At 48.9% G+C, this 19,053-nt stretch overlaps 1 protein-coding gene across 1 annotated transcript in view; it reads left to right on the top strand.

The window, feature by feature from the left end:
- The window catches only part of LOC134396103 (complement C4-like), an 88,819-nt gene that overhangs the window by 35,861 nt on the left and 33,905 nt on the right, over positions 1-19,053 (top strand). The window contains exons 16-24 of the mRNA XM_063122459.1: positions 372-443; positions 1,617-1,817; positions 3,412-3,523; positions 5,877-5,947; positions 8,009-8,148; positions 10,616-10,825; positions 12,247-12,298; positions 15,815-15,904; positions 17,954-18,157. Coding sequence (XP_062978529.1) covers positions 372-443; positions 1,617-1,817; positions 3,412-3,523; positions 5,877-5,947; positions 8,009-8,148; positions 10,616-10,825; positions 12,247-12,298; positions 15,815-15,904; positions 17,954-18,157 — 1,152 coding nt within the window. The remainder of the gene's footprint in view (positions 1-371; positions 444-1,616; positions 1,818-3,411; positions 3,524-5,876; positions 5,948-8,008; positions 8,149-10,615; positions 10,826-12,246; positions 12,299-15,814; positions 15,905-17,953; positions 18,158-19,053) is intronic.

Genomic DNA, 19,053 nt, shown 5'->3' with positions numbered 1-19,053 from the left:
CAGTTTGTGGGAGCTGTGGAGAGCCAGAGCTCTCAGATTCAACACCCATCAGCGGAGGCTGATGGCTCTAACCCCAGTGGGGCAGTGAATCCACTCCGGATTTCAATCATAACCAGTCAGCTATAGCTCCTTTAGAGTTCTGACTGGTTCTGACTGAAACCCGGAGTGGATTCGTCGCCCCACTGATATCGGAGCCGCCAACCCTCACTGACACCCATAATACAAATCAACCGCATTCATTTTCACGAAGAGGTTAATTATGTGCTCTCTGTTTCACCCACAACATCGTGGTTAAGTTTACATAGAACAGCTGTATCCTGTAATTTAACATATCACTCTCATGGTGATGGTGGTGTTTTTGCTACTTACAGCTCACGGGTGCCATGTTGATACTTCCCGGAAAACACGCTCATTGCAGTTCCATCTTGAGCTCAAGAAGAAGCGTAAGTGGTGTGAGAGGGAGGGGGGAGAGTGGGCATCCCAATGGGGGGGGAGGGGGCGGAATGGTTCGTGCCCCGGAATCCAACACGAACAGACAGGCCTGAAGCCAGCACATGGCAACATTGGGCAGTTGTCGGCTGTGTTGATGCCTGCATGGTTAAAGCCATGGTTTAAAGTGTCTTCTGAACTCGGCCTGGCTTTCTGGCTTAACCACTGAGGTTAAAGCTGTGGTTTAAGGTGTCTTCTGAACGGGGCCACTGTCTGGCTTGGAGCCACTGTTTTAATTTTCTTCCCACCGTGTCCCCACCGGGAGCCACTGTTTCAATTTCCCACAATGCCTCAGATTGCACCTGTGTTTGGGGGCATTGTGGGATGGAAATTAAAATGGCTCCAAATCCCTCACTGCTTCCAGAGGAGGCTTTTTTAATCACTCTGCCGCACTCATGGAATTTCCCAGGGGGGTCCAGACACTATTGTCTTCCACTTGTGTGTCCTGTCCCCCCACCGCCCCCGGTGTTCTCTCACCACTGCTTCCATGTTTTTTTCTTCTCTGTAAAAAGTAACAGACGGAATAACTGCACAGTGTCTTTTGGTAGCACTGGGAGCTGTCTGTCTGAAAGCACTTGTCTCAGAGTCCAACATACACAGGACATACCAGAGAGTGTCAGCTTTTGAGGGCTGTAACGTATTCCTATTGTTACAAATTATGTGCTTGTATTGTTAAAATGTGACCCAGGGTAACTACTACAAAACGAAAGTATTCTAGAAGAGGCTTCTAGAATACTTCGAGAAAAATTTAAATAAAGGTACAGATGTAAGAATGGTCTGGGATGCAAGCAAAGCATCCATTAGAGGCTACTTCACACAACAAAATAAATGGCTCAAGAGGAAAAGGCAAGAGGAAACACAAAATATTATGAACGAAATAAAAAAAGAAAAGAAAAGAAAAGAAGAAGAATTAAATAACACGCCTGGAAATGTTCTTTAATTCAGCAGCATCTCCGAGGGTGTCTACAACATTCTCGGTCTTCGTCTCTTTCCAGGGTAAAGTGCCCAGTGGCCTGAGCTCACAGAAAGGAGAGGGTGAAACCTCAGCTCCCTTTCTTTTGGGTCTTTCTCTCTTTCTTGTCACAAGTATCCACTCACTTTCGTGTCTTTCCCTCTTCTCTCCCCAGTTTCTAAGTACCAAGACCCCGATGCTCAGAAATGCTGCCAGGGCGGCATGGTGCCGCTACGCCAATCTTTGACGTGTGAACAGCGGGCCAGGCGGATAAAGGGGCCAAACTCCCAGAAGTGTCGTAACGCCTTCCTTGAGTGCTGCAAGCATGCAACCAGCCTACGACGGAAATCCTGGGGATCCCACAGTCTTGCACGGAGTTAGTAGAGAGCCTGGGGCCAGTCATGTACTCACTAGAGTGGGAGAAAAATAAGACTACCAATGGCTACTAACCATGGTGGCTATGTATTACTAAATCAAAAGAAGAGAGAAACGGGTGCTCAGGATGTAAAGGATTTATTTAATTCGCCAATGAATTATTAGAGGAGACATCTTATTGCTAGAGGAAAATCTCCAGACATCTTCTAACAACCCCCTGAAGAAGGCCTTTAATAGGACATGGGCCGAAACGCGTTGGGCTTCATACAAATAAATCCTTTGCATGCTGAGGACCCGTTCCTCTCTTCATTTGATTTGACTTATATATTACTAAATATATATTACCAAAAACAAAAGGAGGTAAGCACCCAAAACTGGTCAACAAGAAATGAAATGGGTTCTCAGGATGCTTTTTTTTTTTCAAGAAGCCCAATGTGTTTCGGCCTGTTCTTTATTCTAGGCCAGCCTTTCTCAACCTGGGGCGCTCCAGATGTGTTGGACTGCATCTCCCAGAATGCCCCAGCCAGCTGGCTGGGGCATTCTGGGAGTTGTAGTCCAACACATCTGGAGCGCCCCAGGTTGAGGAAGGCTGTTTTAGGCCTACTCAGGAGGTTGTTAGACAGTAATGCCTGCAGAATTTCCCCTAGCAAAATAATTGTCTCATGTGGTAAACTATTTGCCATAGATGATCACAGGAAGCAATTATTTTGCTAGAGGAAATTCTGCAGGCATTACTGTCTAACAACCTCCTGACTAGGCCTAGAATAAAGAACAGTTCGAAATGTGTCAGCCTTCTTGAAACTGGGCTTTTACTTCCAGGCAAAGTATAAAGTGTCGGCCATTACCTTTAAAGCCCTACATGGTTTGGGTCCAGGCTACCTGCAGGGTCGCCTTCCCCCGTACAATCTGCCCCGCACACTCGGGTCCTCTGGAAAGAATCTACCTCAGTCTGCCAAAATTAGGCTGACAAGTATTACCCAGAGGACCTTCTCTTCTGCTGCTGCCAGACTGTGTAATGGCCTGCCGGAGGAGACTCGTCAACTTAACAGTCTCGTAGCATTCAGGAAAGCTATAAAGACTGATATATCCAGTGATATTTTAGGATGTTTATAGGAAAAGGAAAGGAACCTCTCGTGCAAGCACTGAGTCATTACTGACTCTTGGAGGGACGCCAGCTTTCGCTGACGTTTTCTTGGCAGGCCTTATAGCGGGGTGGTTTGCCGTTGCCTTCCCCGGCCGTTATTACCTTTCCCCCAGCTAACTGGGTACTCATCTTACCGACCTCGGGAGGATGGAAGGCTGAGTCGACCCGAGCCGGCTGCCTGAAACCAGCTTCCGCTGGGATCGAACTCAGGCCATGGGGAGAGTTTCAGCTGCAGAAACTGCTGCTTTACCGCTCTGCGCCACACGAGGCTCTAGATGTTTATAGGATGTTTTAATAATGTATACTATGTTTTTAATTCAGTTTTATGTATTTTATACTTCTTGTTGTTCCCCGCCTTGATCCAAACGGAGAGGCAGGTAAGAAATATATTATTATTATTATTATTATTATTATTATTATTATTATTATTATTATTATTATTTCCATGTAGCTCACGCCGATGAGGACGAAGAGGATTTATTTGACGATGAGTTCATTCAAGTCCGAAGTGTCTTCCCCGAGAGCTGGCTCTGGAAAACGTACACTGTAGACCGCAGCCACACGTGAGTAGGGCCACGAAATCTTTCCCGTGTCCCTTCTCTTCTCCAGGGGGTTAGAGGTGCTCCTTGATGGCCAAGTGCCGGGCCTCACGCTGCCTTAGGCCCACTTTTCCCAGGCTGGTTCCCTGTAGATGTGTTAGCCTACATCATCCAACACTCCCCAGCCAGCCATGCTAGCTGGGGAGGCTGGGAGTTGTTGTCCAATAAATCTGGAGGGCACCAGGTTGGGGACCAAGAGGCTGAGTGCGAAGCTGGGGGAGGGATCACAAGCCCCCAGGGTTGGGCCTAATGGGGGTGGGGGGGAATCCCAGGTCCAGGCTAGCAGTAGAGAAGGCCCACACACAGCTATGAGCCGTGGGGAAGGGGTGTGGATTCCCAAGGCAGGGCCTGCCAGCTCCACAGCAACCACGATCACCCAAGAAGCTCTCCACACCCTGCCCCCTTCAAAAAAAAAGTTTTTTTAATACAAACCTTGGGAAATGTTGATGTACTCTTCTTTCTCACCCTTTCTAGTTTCTAGCTTCACTCTTTCTCTCTCTTCTACCTCCTTCCCAGCCTGAAGCAATGCTATTCCATCCCAAGTATTTAGCCCAGTTTCTCCCCTTCCCAGCCTCTAGCCTTCCTCTTCCTCTACCCCTTTGCCTTGCTGTTTCCACCACTCTCCCTCCCTCTAGCTTCGCTGTTTCTCTCCCCACCTTGCTGTTTCTCCCCTTCCCAACCTCTGGTCTTGCTCATTCTCTCCCCTTTCCCCCTTTGCCTTGCTGTTTTCCCCTCTCTCCCTGCCTCTTGCCTCTCTATTTCCCACCCTTTTTAGCTCACTTTTGACTTTTCAGCACCCCCCAGCAGCCATAATGGGAGCCATTTTGTGGTGGGGCCCACAGCAGTTTCTCAAATTCCCAAACGTGTCCATGGATCCAAAAAGGTTGGGGACCCCTGGCATAGCTCTTTGCTAGAGCATGTGCTTTGTGGTGGTAGATGGTCCCGGGTTCAACCCCTGGCTTCTCCAGTAGGGCTGGGTAAGAGCGTTGCCTGAAATCCTGGAGAGCCACCTCCAGTCAGTGTCGACATGACTGATCTAGGCGGACCACTGGTCTGACTCTATACAAGGCAGCTTCTGATGTGTCTACGGAGAACTGTTGTCCCAGCAAAGATCTCATTCTCCCAAATGTAAAGGCAGGACTGTTTTGACCCTCAGCTGTACCACTTCGGAATCCAGGTGGGGGTATGCTGCTCCATACACACACACACACACACACACATCATAAATGTGTGCATATATGGTCCTACCCATTACCTCTGACACGCTAGTTCTCTACATGTCGGGGATTTTGCTTTTTCGCCACAAGGAAGCACTCCATCCTGTGAGTCTCCACATGCAGCCAATTTTCTTACCCACCCAAGGGTCTCTACTTCTCTTGCTCAGCTTCCTCCATTTTCTCTCGCTGCCCCTTTTGCCTGGAATTCTCTTCCAGAGCATTTGTGGATCACGAGTTCAATTATGGTTTTGAAAGCTCAATTGAAAACTTTTCTTTTTTCTACAGCTTCTCGAACTTGACTTTGTTCTTACTTTCACACTGTTAGGTTTATTGTCCTCTGTGCCTATTTGGTGCATTCTCTTCCCTCTCTTATTGCTTTATTATGATTTTATTAGAATGTAAGCCTATGCGGCAGGGTTTTGCTTGTTTTATTATTTTATTATGGACAGCACCATGTACAGTGGGGCCAGTGGGCATGGGCCTATGATTTTGAGGGGCCCTACTCCGAGTCCCCCTGGGCAAAGTTGCTTGATTTTTCTGTTGTTTGCCCAAAGAAAACCACGTAAACCATTTCTGAATGTGAAGAAGTGATGTGTTATATACATCTTGAATAAAAGTGCTTGCCATTCCCTTTTTTATACATTGTTCTAGTTCATATGTATTTAGAACTGATTAAAAAATATTTAATGAGCAGTTTGAAATGGAGCCTACATTTCCTATCTGGCCCGGGCCTATTACCAGCTTTGCCCAGCCCTGACCATGTACATTGATGATGCGAAATAAATAAATAAATAAATAATGCAGCCCATGGTAGTGGGATCAAGATATACGTCTATCATCTCAGTGTGAAGAATGAGGCCCAGCTCTTAGCCTTCCTAAAGCTATGAGGTCCAGGGGAGTCAATGGGCTACTTGGTGGGCGGAGTCACCCTAAAGCCTGGGAGAAGACATCATCACCTTGGGAACTTTCTGACTGGGAACAGGACAGAGTCACAAGTCACTTGCCAACTTCTAGCACTCTTCTCTTCAGCGTTCTCTTCCATTCCATTGGTTCCTTCCTGACCTCGCTGGGTCATAAGGTCCCATTCCTCTCTCCCACAGGGAACCCTTGATTCTCCCTGATTCCATCACCACCTGGGAGATACAGGCGGTCAGCATGTCTTCACAGAAAGGTGAGCAAAGCACCTGTGTATTTCTCCTTGTCCAGGAACCAAACCCACACAGTCCTTACCTGTGATTAATGGAGGCTGGTGCCTCCCATTCTGATGGGGCTGTGAATCCATTTCAGTCAGAACCAGCCAGAACTCTAAAGCAGGGCTGACGCTACTATTTTATTTATTTATTTATTTATTACACTTATATACCGCTCCCATAGCCAGGGCTCTCTGGGCGGTTTACAGAAATTCTAAAATTGAGATAAAAACGAGTATACAAAATTTAAAATTCTAAAACACAGAACATACACACATAAAGCATTAAAAACCGTTAAAAAACTAAACATGTGGGTGATTAAGATGTGCCGCCATATGCCTGGGCAAAGAGGAAAGTCTTAACCTGGCGCCGGAAAGATAGCAGCGTCGGTGCCAGGCAAGCCTCGTCAGGGAGATCATTCCATAGTCTGGGGGCCACCACCGAAAAGGCCCTATCCCTCGTTGCCACACTCCGAGCCTCTCTCGGAGTAGGCACCCGGAGGAGGACCTTAGATGTTGAACGTAGTGACCGGGTATATTCACGTCGGAAGAGGTGACAAATTCATCAACTAGGCAGCTGCCTGGGGCGCAGACCTCAGAGGGCCGCAGTACTGCCCTTTAAGGGTCACAGCTTTATACAAATTAGCTGTTTTAAGAAAAAAAAACATAATAAAAGGAAAATATAATAGTTCAGAAACTCTTCTTGAACAGCTGAATCGAAGGTGGCAATTTTGGGGTGTGTGTGGATGCAAGCACCTCGCCTTGCCTAGGGCGCAAAATAGTCTGGCACCGGCCTTGCTCTTAAGGAGCTATCCAAGGTGCCAAACCTTGGCCGCCTTGAGGCCCAGTATTGGGCAAAAGGCAGGATACAAATAAATATAATAATAATAATAATAATAATAATAATAATAATAATAATAATAAGCCTCTTTTGGAGATGGAGTTCTGGCTAGTTCTGCCTGAAGTCCCACCGTGACCCTAATCTTTAGGACCACCTTTTCCTGTGAGGGCCTTCCTGGAGTCCAGGAGTGGGGAAACTGTGGGTCCTCCAGAGGCTCTTGGACTACAACTCTCGATCACCTGTGGTTTGGGGTGGGGTGTTAGTCATTAGAATCATAGAATCATAGAATAGCAGAGTTGGAAGGGGCCTACAAGGCCATCGAGTCCAACCCCCTGCTCAATGCAGGAATCCACCCTAAAGCATCCCTGACAGATGCTTGTCCAGCTGCCTCTTGAAGGCCTCTAGTGTGGGAGAGCCCACAACCTCCTTAGGTCATTGGTTTCATTGTTGTACTGCTCTAAGAGTCAGGAAATTTTTCCTGATGTCCAGCTGGAATCTGGCTTCCTTTTACTTGAGCCCGTTATTCCGTGCACTCTGGGAGGATCGAGAAGAGATCCTGTCCCTCCTCTGTGTGACAACCTTTCAAGTATTTGAAGAGTGCTATCATGTCTCCCCTCAATCTTCTCTTCTCCAGGCTAAACATGCCTGGAGAAATTGTTGCCCTTGGTTATATTTTCATACCTCCTGTGGTTGGTTTAGGCCAGGGCGTTGGATCACTTTCAGCCCAAGCGCCAAGTGCGATTTGGGTGAGGCTCTCAGGGGGCCCCATTCCAGTGGTGGGTGGGGTCAAAGGTGGGAGGGGGCTGGGCCAAAATGCCAGCATATTGTAGCTTAAAGCCTTTACTGCCAGTAACTGAGCTTTAGGTGAGCCTTTTCAACCTTTTATTTATTTATTATTTATTTGTTGCATTTATATACCACCCCTTAGCCGAAGCTCTCTGGGCAGTTTACAAAATTAGAATGGGGGGGGGGGACATAAAAGCTGGAAAACCACCGAACCATCAGTGGTTGGGGGTGGGGGCCAGAGGAAGGGGACGTGGCCATCTGGAGAATCACAGAGGACCAGATGGGGCCCTGAGAGGACAGGATTTGGCCTCCCAGGCCTGAGGTTCTCAGGTCCGTGCCTCCCATCAATATGGAAATTTCCATCCGTTTATCCAGCCGCTCCTCTTTCTCCCTCTCCCACCTGTTCACCCCCTCAGGGATCTGCGTCTCAGAGCCTCTTCGGATCCGAGTCTTCCAGGATTTCCACATCTCCCTCAGGCTGCCTTACTCGGTGAAACGGTTTGAACAGATTGAGCTTCGCCCGGTCCTGTACAACTACCGGCCTCAGGCGGTCAACGTAAGCAAAACCGATGGGCTGTTGTTCCAAGGCCGGCCCAAGATAGTTTGCTGCCTGAAGTGAAGGACAAGATGGCGCCCCCCTCCCATTCCATATACGAAAACGGACTAGACTGCCTCCCCTGAAGGTGCAAGGCAGGCTGTGCGGCCCAGACAGCTCCCTCCTCCGATGCCGTCCTGCTGCCTCTCGGCATCTGCCGCCTCAGGCAACTGCCTCACTCTGCCTAATGGTAGGGCCGGCCCTGTGTTGCTCCACCTTTGGATGGCTCTTTACAGTTGCTGAGTCCGGGTGGGCCCCCAACCCAGAAGAAAATAGGAAGCCAATGTGGATTCTTCAGAGAGAGCCAAAGTATCTACATTGGCTTCCTATTATCTTCTGGGGTACAAGTCAACACTGCAGCTTTTTAACCTACAGGGTTGCACCCAATGTTAGTCTAACTTAATTCCTATTAATTTCAACGGGCCATTCAGACAACATGCTAATTACACTCAAGTGGTTGAGTGTAAGTCAGGGCCAGGCTGGTAGCTCTGATGTTCTGAAAAAAATTGTGACTGGTTCTGACTGAAACCTGGGTCTAGCCACTGTTTTAGTTTCCCACAATGCCCCTGTGCAGTGCCACTCTAGGGCGTTGTGAGAGAGGTAAATATTTACCTCCTCCTCATCTGACAGCCTGCCAGGTAAGCCCACTGCGGCCTGCTGACAGACGAGGGGCTCTATCAGAGAGCATTATGGGTCCCCGTAGACTTGGAGCCAGCCTTGCAGAGAGGTCTTTCCCTCCTGTAGCACCCCACTTTTGCCCATTTCTGGGTGCAAAGGAGGGGGCTTCTGTCCCCTGGCAGCTTGTTTGGTTTTTATGTTGTGTGCAAGGGAGGGATGGTGTGCTCTGTCCATCCTCTGCCAGCCTGCTTATTCGCCTGCATGCAGTTCCTGATCTCCTATGGCTACCAGGCTAATGCTTAAATACGAGGCCTGGCATACAATCTATTTCTTCCATCTGCTGCTGCCTCTGGTCAAACAGGTTTTGCAGGTTTTTGAAACAATACTGTAACCTGCAAAACCTGGGAGGTGTGTACACCTGGTGAGCATTGAGGAGCATTTTTTCAAATTCTGTTCAGCCCTCAGTGGGAAGGGAAAAAGATCACCTTTCCCCACCTTACAATACTCTTCTTACTGCTGAACTATGTATGCTAAATATTTATTTATTTATTTATTTATTTATTTATTTATTACATTTGTATTCCGCCCCATAGCCGAAGCTCTCTGGGCAGTTCGCATAAGATGAAACATTTAAAAACAATATGCAAAAATTAAAAACCACAAAAACACGCAAAATGCGCATACAATTAAAACCACCGTAACAACTTTAGAAACGATGAGCCCAAAAAATCAGACCCAGGCTGAATATTGCTAAATGCCCGGGAGAAGGGAAAAGTTTTGACCTGGCGCCGAAAAGATGATAATGTCAGCGCCAGGCAGGCTTCGTCAGGGAGATTGTTCCACAGTTAGGGAGCCACCACAGAGAAGGCCCTCTCTCTTGTTGCCACCCTCCAAGCGTCCCTCGGAGTAGGCACCCGGAGGAGGACTTTAGGTGTTGAACATAGTCATGTGGCCCAGAGTTCTGGTACTGTACCCTTTCAGAGTGCAAATGAAGGGATGCATTTCCCAATCTTTGTAAAAGCAGTTCTCTGCATGTAGAAAACAAGCACCCACTAATACAGTAGAAGTCCAGGCTAGAACACTCTTTCCCTTTTTGATTTCGATGTGAAGGAATATTCAAATACGCCATTCTCCACCTACAGGCTGAAATGACCCCAGTGTACATGCTTAGCTCTCACTGATTAAGAAGGTTACAACAGCTGGGATTGTTTAGCTTGAAAAAAAGGAGGCTAAGGGGAGACCTGATAGAGATGTACAAAATCATGCCTGGTGTGGAGAATGTGGACAGGGAGACATTTTTCTCCCTCTCCCATAATACTAGAACTCGGAGTGATCCCATGAAGCTGATTGATGGGAGATTCATGACGGATAAAAGGAAGCCCTTCTTCACGCAGCGCATAGTTAAATTACGGAGGTCACTACCACAAGATGTCGTGATGGCCACCAATTTGGATGGCTTTAAAAGGGAGTTGGATAAACTCTTGGAGGAGAAGGCTATCAATGGCTACTAGTCCTGATGGCTATGTGCTACCTCCAGTATCAGAGGCAGTAAGCCTGTGTACACCAGTTGCTGGGGATCATGGGCGGGAGGGTGCTGTTGCACCATGTCCTGCTTTGCTGGTCCCAGGTTGACAGCTGGTTGGTCCCTGTGGGAACAGAGTGCTGGACTAGATGGACCCTTGGTCTGATCCAGGGTGGCTCTTCTTATGTTCTTAAGCAGGAAGTCTTTAGTTGATTGATCTACTAGTTGATTAATCTCTTTGCTAAGATGCGTAAATCTTGCTGCTCACATTCTCCTTCTCCTGCCTAGGCCTTGGTATATCTGGAGCCAGCTGAGGGCATCTGCTCTCCAGCGACTGTGGGCCCGGCACGGAAGCAGCGGGTGGAGATTCCTGGGAACTCAGCGGTCCCCGTGCCTTTCGTGTTGGTTCCCATGGGAGCAACTGACATCCCCATCACTGTCGTTGCCCTTGGCGGCTGGGGGACAGGGGACAAAGTTTCCAAGAAACTACGGGTCGAAGTAAGAAGCTTTCATCCTCGCAAATGTCTGCTCACTCCCACACGCTGCCTTCTTGTCCCTAAGTCTGAAGCCAGAACCATCGCTGATGGTGGGTAGGAATTAACGTGTAGGTTGGATGATAGAATCCTCACGTGGACTTTCAGCAATTGCATCTCTCTCTCTCTCCCATGACATTTATGTGTTGCCATGAAGATTGGCTGCTTCTTGTTCTGTTGAATTCATATCTGCGTATTAATACCAATCTCAAGTCTTTGAGTCCTCCTGTTTTGGTAGCCAAAATGGCCACACCCATGCACAGGAGGGGGGTATTGGCGGACTCTGGGGCCAGTTGTGTGTGCAAATCCTGAAGTTTGCAGAAGTACCAGACTCCAAAAACAGCCAAATGAAGACTGAGCATGCTCAGTGGCTACGGAATGCTGACTGACAGTTGAAAGGAAAAAATGGAAAGGAGAATGGAATGGAGTGTCCAGGGAAAGGATATGGGAGGGGAAAGGAACAGAATGGCGTATCCTGGAAAAGGGCATAGGAGAGTGGGGGAACAGAATGGAGTAACCTGGGAAAAGGCATGGGAGGGAGGGAGGAGGAATGAAATGGAGTATCCTGGAAAAGAGCATGGGAGAGAAAGGGGAACGGACTAGAGTATCCTGGAAAAGGTTATGGGAATGAGAGGGGAATGGAGTGGAGTATCCTGGAAAAAGGCATAGGAGGGAGGAAGGAGGAATGAAATGGAATATCCTGAAAAAGAGCATGGGAGAGAAAAGGGAACAGAATAGAGTATCCTGGAAAAGGCCATGGGAGTGAGAGGGGAACGGAATACTTGAAAGGTTGTCACACAGAGGAGGGCCAGGATCTCTTCTCGATCCTCCCAGAGTGCAGGACACGGAATAACAGGCTCAAATTACAGGAAGCCAGCTGGACATCAGGAAAAACTTCCTGACTGTTAGAGCAGTACGACAATGGAATCAGTTACCTAGGGAGGTTGTGGGCTCTCCCACCCTAGAGGCCTTCAAGAGGCAGCTGGACAACCATCTGTCAGGGATGCTTTGAGGTGGATTCCTGCATTGAGCAGGGAGTTGGACTCGATGGCCTTGTAGGCCCCTTCCAGTTCTATGATTCTGTGATTCTATTAGGGCATGGGAGCAAGAAGGGAAGGGAATGGATTGGCTGGAAGCCTGAACAAAGACACTCAAAACTGTAACATTTTGCTGCAGGGCCCCCCTTGCATTAATAATTGTATTAGTAGTACTGCGCCCTTTCTCCAGGATCTCGGGGCGAGGCTGTTCGCCCTTTTTAGCCCAATGGTGAAGCAGCTTCCCCCGTTCAAGTCCAACTGAGTGTCCACTACGGACCACTCTGGCCCTCGTTTTGACCCTGGCGTTCCCTGGTGCCCACCCGTTCAGTCTCTTCTTCTCCATTTACAGAGAGAGGGAGCCATCTACGTGGAGGAATACTCCATCCCCCTGGATAGCGACGGTAAGTGGAAAAGGAATTCCTGATGGTGGAGAACAATCGTGCAAAGCGTTTAACACTGAACCGCAGCACACAAACACCCTACGCCCTTGCACACTGCTGCCATTGGCCAGGGTGGCACATCTTATTTCTCCCTGTTTTAAAGAATGGGTTTTTTTGGGGGTGTGGGGGAGTAAAAAAAGAAAAAGAAACTAAGAAGAAAAATTAAATAGCGCTGAAACATACCCATACCCCCAACAGCCAGGTTGGGAAGGAATTCCCTCCCCGCTCTGGTCAGATTGGGCTATGGTAATGACTGGTTGGAGTGAGGGGTGGGTAGGATTAGGGCTGGCGTCAAGGGTCGGCATGGCCAGGCACCTCCCAAGGGCCCCCACCCCAGTGGGGGCCCCACTGACAGGAGGCCCCTGGAGTTGCTTTAACCTCCATGGTTTAAGGCAGTGGTTCCCAAACTTTTTCAGGTCACCGCCCCCTTGGTTCCACAAACTCATGCCCAGTGCCCCCTACCCTACCCTATAACAATCATTATTCAGAATAGTGGTTTTCTAAGGAAGATAATAACAATAAAATTCAAAACAGTAACAATTAATTGAATATTTACTCAAAATCCAATTACATTTTTTTAGTTTATTCAATTAAACATAATTGATGAATTTGATCCAGTGATATCACCTTTTCAAAGTCTGATAGTCATTTAGCAAGAATATGTCGGGGTATTGATTGATTTTCCAGAGTGCGTGCTGACTGTGAAGTACTGGAAGCACACTGGTTGCTAGCTTTCAAGTCTTACTTGAGGAATAAATCAAGTACTCCCGTCTGCTTTATCAGTAATAAACTTTTACTGACAATAGATAATTTCTTTACAAAATGGTCATAGAGTATTTACAGCTTCTTCACCAAACAAAATAATAACAAAACCTAACAAAAACCTGACAACAAGATGTCTTTAAACATGGACATCTTAAATACATTTCCCCCTTGGCTCAATTAACCAATTGTCTCTTTTACAAGTCTTGCACGTAGACCAGAAAACTGCCATGCTCCGGTCTGGACTCCTGCTGGCCGAGACAATTTTGCCAAGCACACATTTAACTCCTTAAAGTCCTTTTCTTTCTTCTGTGGATAAAAATATCCCCAACAGAATATTAGATACCACATTTAGTCACTAAAGTAGATAGAGTTCCTCACTATTCTGTAAATTCTTAATGTGATGGATGGGCTTGATGAAGTGATACCAGTTTCCCAATGTCTGGTTTAAAGTCACTCAACATGAGTCTTAAATCACCACATTTAGTAATTCTGGAGTCGATTTCTTTGCTTGGAGAGAAGTAGGCAGACCACACTAAAACCACATTCCACCAAATATGATGTTGGAAATGCAACCAGGAGCTTCTGAACCACTCTCCATGGTGCAGGATAGCGATCAGAAATATCCTTCTGTAACCAAAACTCCTGGTACAGAAAAGACCACCTCGAATGCCCTCTTAGCGCCCCCCTGCCACTCCCTTGCCTCTCAACGCCCCCCCCATGCAATCCCCCCCCCAAGGGGGCAGTACCGCCCACTTTGGGAACCACTGGTTTAAGGTGTCTTCTGAACAGGGAGAGTATATCAACGGAATTAGGAATATCATTTATTTATTTTTACAAGCACACCGATTTATAACGTGTTTCAAACACTTCTCCAGAAAATCACTTCTTGACAGTTTTCTTCAGAGAAACACTTCTTTGCAGTTCTTATTCAAATGGCTCTTAGTTGGCTCTGAGGAAACTCCCTAGAGAGAACCAGCCCTAGAGAGAGAAATCTCAACACATATGCATCCTCCGTAGTTTAACCTTGAGAGAAAAACAGGCTGCTGAGACCAGAACTGTTTCTTGCAGTAGTATTCTTCAAAAAAGAATGACTGGGTGGCTGCTGGGTGGGCCCTTGGACTGATCCAGCATGGCTTTTCTTATTCCTTATCCTTTCCCTCCTGCCTAAAATGGAACAGTCCAAATCTCTTAAGGCTTTGTAAGGAAGGTTAGACTAGGTATTAACATTCAAAGCCCTAAACGGTTTGGGGCCAGGTTATTTGAAGGAACGCCTCCTCCCATATGTGCTTGCCCAGACCTTAAGATCATCCACAGGGGTCCTTCTCCGTGAGCCCCTGCCAAAGGAAGTGAGGCAGGTGGCTACTAGGAGGAGGGCCTTCTCCACTGTGGCACCCCGGCTGTGGAACGAACTCCCCAGAGAGGTTCGCTTGGCGCCTACATTGTTTTCCTTTCGTCGCCAGCTGAAGACCTTTTTATTTACTCAATATTTTAAACACCTAATTTAACTTAAATTTAAACTCTGCTGTTTTAATCTCATATTTTAACCTATATCAATTTTTGCTGTGTGGTTTTATCCTGGTCGTGCTTTTTATATTGTATTTTGCATTTGTGTTTTTAAATTGTTGGTTGTTTTATTATGCTCTTCATGGTTTTGATTTTTGTGAACCGCCCAGAGAGCTTCGGCTATTGGGCGGTATAGAAATGAAATGAAATAAAATAAATAAATAAATAACAAAAGGAAGGCTAAAGAACAGGTACTATTAGCCAGGACTGTGCACCCACTCCCGATCCGCCTCGGAGGCCGGTTCGGAGCCCCCAAAGCAGCCCTGATTCGGCTCAGGGGTGCTTTGGAGGTTGCCCGACCCGCCTCAGCGCCGAAGCCAAGGTAAGATTCGGGCCCTCCAAGGCGAATTGGACTTTTCTGAGCGCCACCTGCGAAGCCGGGCTGCACAGCCAGCACCCAGAAAAGGCTTCCTTTCCCCACTTACCTGCTGCTGCCGTTCACCGCCTCCGTCCTTGCGTCTGGCGGCTTCCGCTGCCACCGATGCATAGGCCCGGAAGTAGGCCGCGTGATTTTAAGTACCTCTGTGGCCACAAACTACGGTGGCCATAGTGGTGGTAATCCACAGAGTCCCAGCGATATCTTAAAATCACGTGGCCTACTTCCGGTTATATGCGTCGGCAGAAGCCGCCAGACGCAAGGACGGAGGCGGAGGCGGAGGCAGCTGAGGGACTGCTGAGGTAAGGGACCACTGAGGGCCGCTCCAAAGCGCCGAGGTGCCCCGAAGCTTCGGAACCAATTGGCTTCAGCTTTGGGGTGCCTTGCGCTTCACCTGAACTGCCTTGGAACAGAGCCGAGGCAGGCCAAATCAGCCCGCCTCAGCTCAGATTTGGGTCCTCGTCCAAGGTGCTGCACAGCCCTACTGTTAGCCACCAGAAATCCCTTGTGGGCAGGATTCCTCAGATGGATGTGAACTTCATGAGAACACAAGTGTTCTGTGGGAATTTCAAAGAAGCTTCTGTAAGGCTGTGGGGGGGTATTTCTGAGTCGAGGAGGGAGTATGGCCATCAGTGATAATGATTAGCCAGAATGAAGAAGGGGAGGCAGCAAATCCAAGATTCCTAAGTTCTTTGGAAGAGCTCTTGGCCCTGTTGGGTTGGAGGGAGAAGGAATGGACCTTTCACCTTTTTCACCCTCTTTATTTGGGATAGACGGACGCACCCGGTCTCTGACGATTTCAGGCGAGGAGCCCTCCAACGCCATTCCCGACGGCGACTTCAAGATGAGCGTCCGGTTGACAGGTGCGAGAGCGAACCAGAGATCTCAAACTCTCACCTTGCTTTTGGTTGCAGTGTTCTACTGCTAACTCTACGAGGGTGCTTCCAGATCCAGGGATCCATAACGGTGCTTCCGTTCTAGGCAGCTTCCGGGGAGAGGGCTCCTAGTGCTACCCCTCAGAAAGCATCGGAGCAGCGATTTCGCCTTTTCTTGCTTAACAGGTTTTCTGCAGGAAGAGAAAAGATGGGAAAAAGCAGTGGGAAAACTCTGTGTGTGTGGGGGGGGTAGGGGTTATAATTGGAAGATGCCAATGTTGGTCTGTCCCCCTGCCCCTAGAATTCTGTGAACGAGGCAAGGCGATGGTGTTTTGCCAAGAGGCAACGGTTCTTTTTAGGATTCAGAAACGGGGGTCTGGAAACAAAGCCCTCCATCTATTCCCTCCTTGTCATATGGTCACCCTAGCTATATAATGTGTGAACAGCTGCTGTGTACGCCAATCTAAGGGTGGAACTAGATGTGGTGATTATACAGTGCGTAGTTAAATTGTGGAACTCACTACCACAAGATGTAGTGATGGCCACCCATTTGGGTGGCTTTCAAAGGGGGCTGGATAAATTCCTGGAGGCGAAGGCTATCCATGGCTACTAGCCCTGATGGTTGTGTGCTACCTCCAGTATTCAAGGCAGTAAGCTTGGGTGCACCAGTTGTGGGGAGCATGGGCGGGAGGGTGCTGTTGCACCATGTCCTGCTTTGTTGGTCCATGACCGATGGCTGGTTGGCCACTGTGTGAACAGAGCGCTGGACTAGATGGACACTTGGTCTGATCCAGCATGGAACTTCTTATGTTCTTATGACTTAGAGGGGATCTACACAGAGTCGTTGGGGCACCCTGAAGGTGCTTGCGTGCGCCTCCAGGGCGCCCCGAAACTTTTAGTGTAGATCCTGCCTACCTGGCCAGAAGAGGCGGAGGAGGAGGAGGAGGAGGAGGAGGCCCTGCATCGCCCCTTGCGGGGATGGGGCGAGAAGTTCCAGGGCTTGGCTTCGCTGGTGAGTCCTTGCCGCTGCCGCCACCGCCCACCTCCCCGCCGGCCTCCTGCTGCCAGCGAAAGAGCCACCCGGGTTGGAGAGCTCGGCAGAAGAAGGCGGGCCGAGCTTCCGTCAAGCTCTCCAACCCGGGTGGCTCTTTCGCTGGCAGCAGGAGGCCGGCGGGGAGGTGGGCGACGGCAGTGGCGGTGGCAAGGACTCCTCCTCCACCTCTTCTGGACAGGTAGTAGGCAGGATCTACACTAGGAGTTTCGGGGTGCCCTGGAGGTGTACGCAAGCGCCTTCAGGGCGCCCCGACGACTCTGTGTAGATCCGCTCCATGTTTTCAAGTGTGTGTGTGGGAGAAAATCCACGTGAAGAAGGGACGAACGAAAGGGGTCTGCCTACCTGTGTTCTCCCATCTCCCCTATGGTGCAGTTAGGTAACTTCAGACTCCGGACCGCATGGCAGTGGAGGCTGGCGGCTCCGATGTCCATGGGGCTGTGATTCCATTCTGGGTTTTCAGTCAGAACCAGCAAAAGCTCTAAAGGAGCTGTCCAAGGTGCTTAACCCAGTTGGGGGATAGGGTTCAGCACCTTGGTTAGCTCCTTTAGAGTTCTGATGGAAACCCAGAATGGAATCACAGCTGCTCCAAAATTGGAGCCACCAGCCTCCACTGCTTCGTGGTGTTACCTCTGTGTGTGTGTGTGTGTGTGTGTGTGTGTCCGTCCTCTTTAATGTATATAACTTCACTCACTTGGAAACATGGCAAGCCAGCCCTGCTGCATTTGGCCGGGGGCGGGGTGGGTAGGGTGACACTTCTGATTATGCTGCTGAGTGGGGCCAAGGACATCTGCCCTAAAGTCCTTCTCTAATGGCGCCATCGTGAATTATGTCTTGTGTTGAAGATTTGTCTTTCTATATCCCAACATTAAAAAGGGGGGGGGGGAAACGGCTGTGGGGAGGGGAAATAGCTTCATTCACTGTGGTCCCTCAGCTCCTGGCCAACCCCGTGCCGTCCGCTGAGCCCTCCTTTCACCTCGGTGCAGGATCGGTGCCGACGGACACCTTGGAGAGTTCTCTGACGCCGGAAGGTCTGTCTTCTCTGCTGCGGGTTCCGCAGGGATGTGGGGAGCAAACCATGGTCCTGCTGGCCCCTGGGGTCTATGCCATGCATTACCTGGACAAGACGGAGCAGTGGCTGCATTTGAAATCAGAGAGCAAGGAAAAGGCGTTGGAGAATCTCCGCACAGGTGCGTACGATGCCTGCCGGGATCCACGAGGAACATGCATCGCACTGCATAAAGCTCCCCGCCCCCAACTCCACCCCGAGGAGCTTAGAAAAGAATTGAGTGCATTCATGGCGCGTTGGTCTTTTTACCATATTAGCTCATACAGCATTCCTCAATTCCTCCAGTTGTTTTCGGACTACAACTACCAGCATTTCGTGGCCATCGGCCCTGCTGGCTGAGGCTGATGGGAGCTGAAGTCCAAAAACAGTCTGCAGGACACCTGGATGGTTGCAGGCTGAACTGCTTTATAGGCTCAGTTGCCAAAAGTGGTACCAGCACTGACTGGCTGGTGCCTGTGTCATCACTAACCCACCTCACCGGCCCTCCCTGGAGCATCAGCCAGCGGAGAATTTCCCTCATAATGGACATCTATTCACAGCGGTGTAGTGGTCGATTTTGAAGTGCAGACGCACATCACGATAGTCTCCATAACCCCCAAGGAGAGTCCAGATATTCAAGCAGTGGTCTTTTTACCATTATGAGAATTTCCCTCATAATGGACATCTATTCTCAGTGGTGTAGTGGTATATTTTGAAGTGCAGACGCACATCACGATAGCCCGTAACCCCCAAGAAGAGCCCAGATATCCAAGCAGTAGTGTTGACCCATATCAAATCCATTCTAGCAGGTTTCATCTCCTTCAGGAGCAGTCTTCTGTAAAGCTAATGGATTTTAATTGTCCACCGAAGACCAAGACACCCCAAAATATTTTGTATTACAACAAGGGGCAATCTGTTGTTGCTGGGAAAATCCATTTCCTCCCAGCAACTGTGAGGATTTCAGCTAAGCTCCGAGAGAAGCTTAGCTGAAATCCGGTGCTGCGTCCATGATACCCTGAGTCCACAACCCCGCCATCC

Source organism: Elgaria multicarinata, chromosome 3 (assembly GCF_023053635.1).
Source record: "Elgaria multicarinata webbii isolate HBS135686 ecotype San Diego chromosome 3, rElgMul1.1.pri, whole genome shotgun sequence".
NCBI classification, from domain to species: domain Eukaryota; kingdom Metazoa; phylum Chordata; class Lepidosauria; order Squamata; family Anguidae; genus Elgaria; species Elgaria multicarinata.
This window is presented reverse-complemented; position numbering and strand designations above follow the sequence as displayed.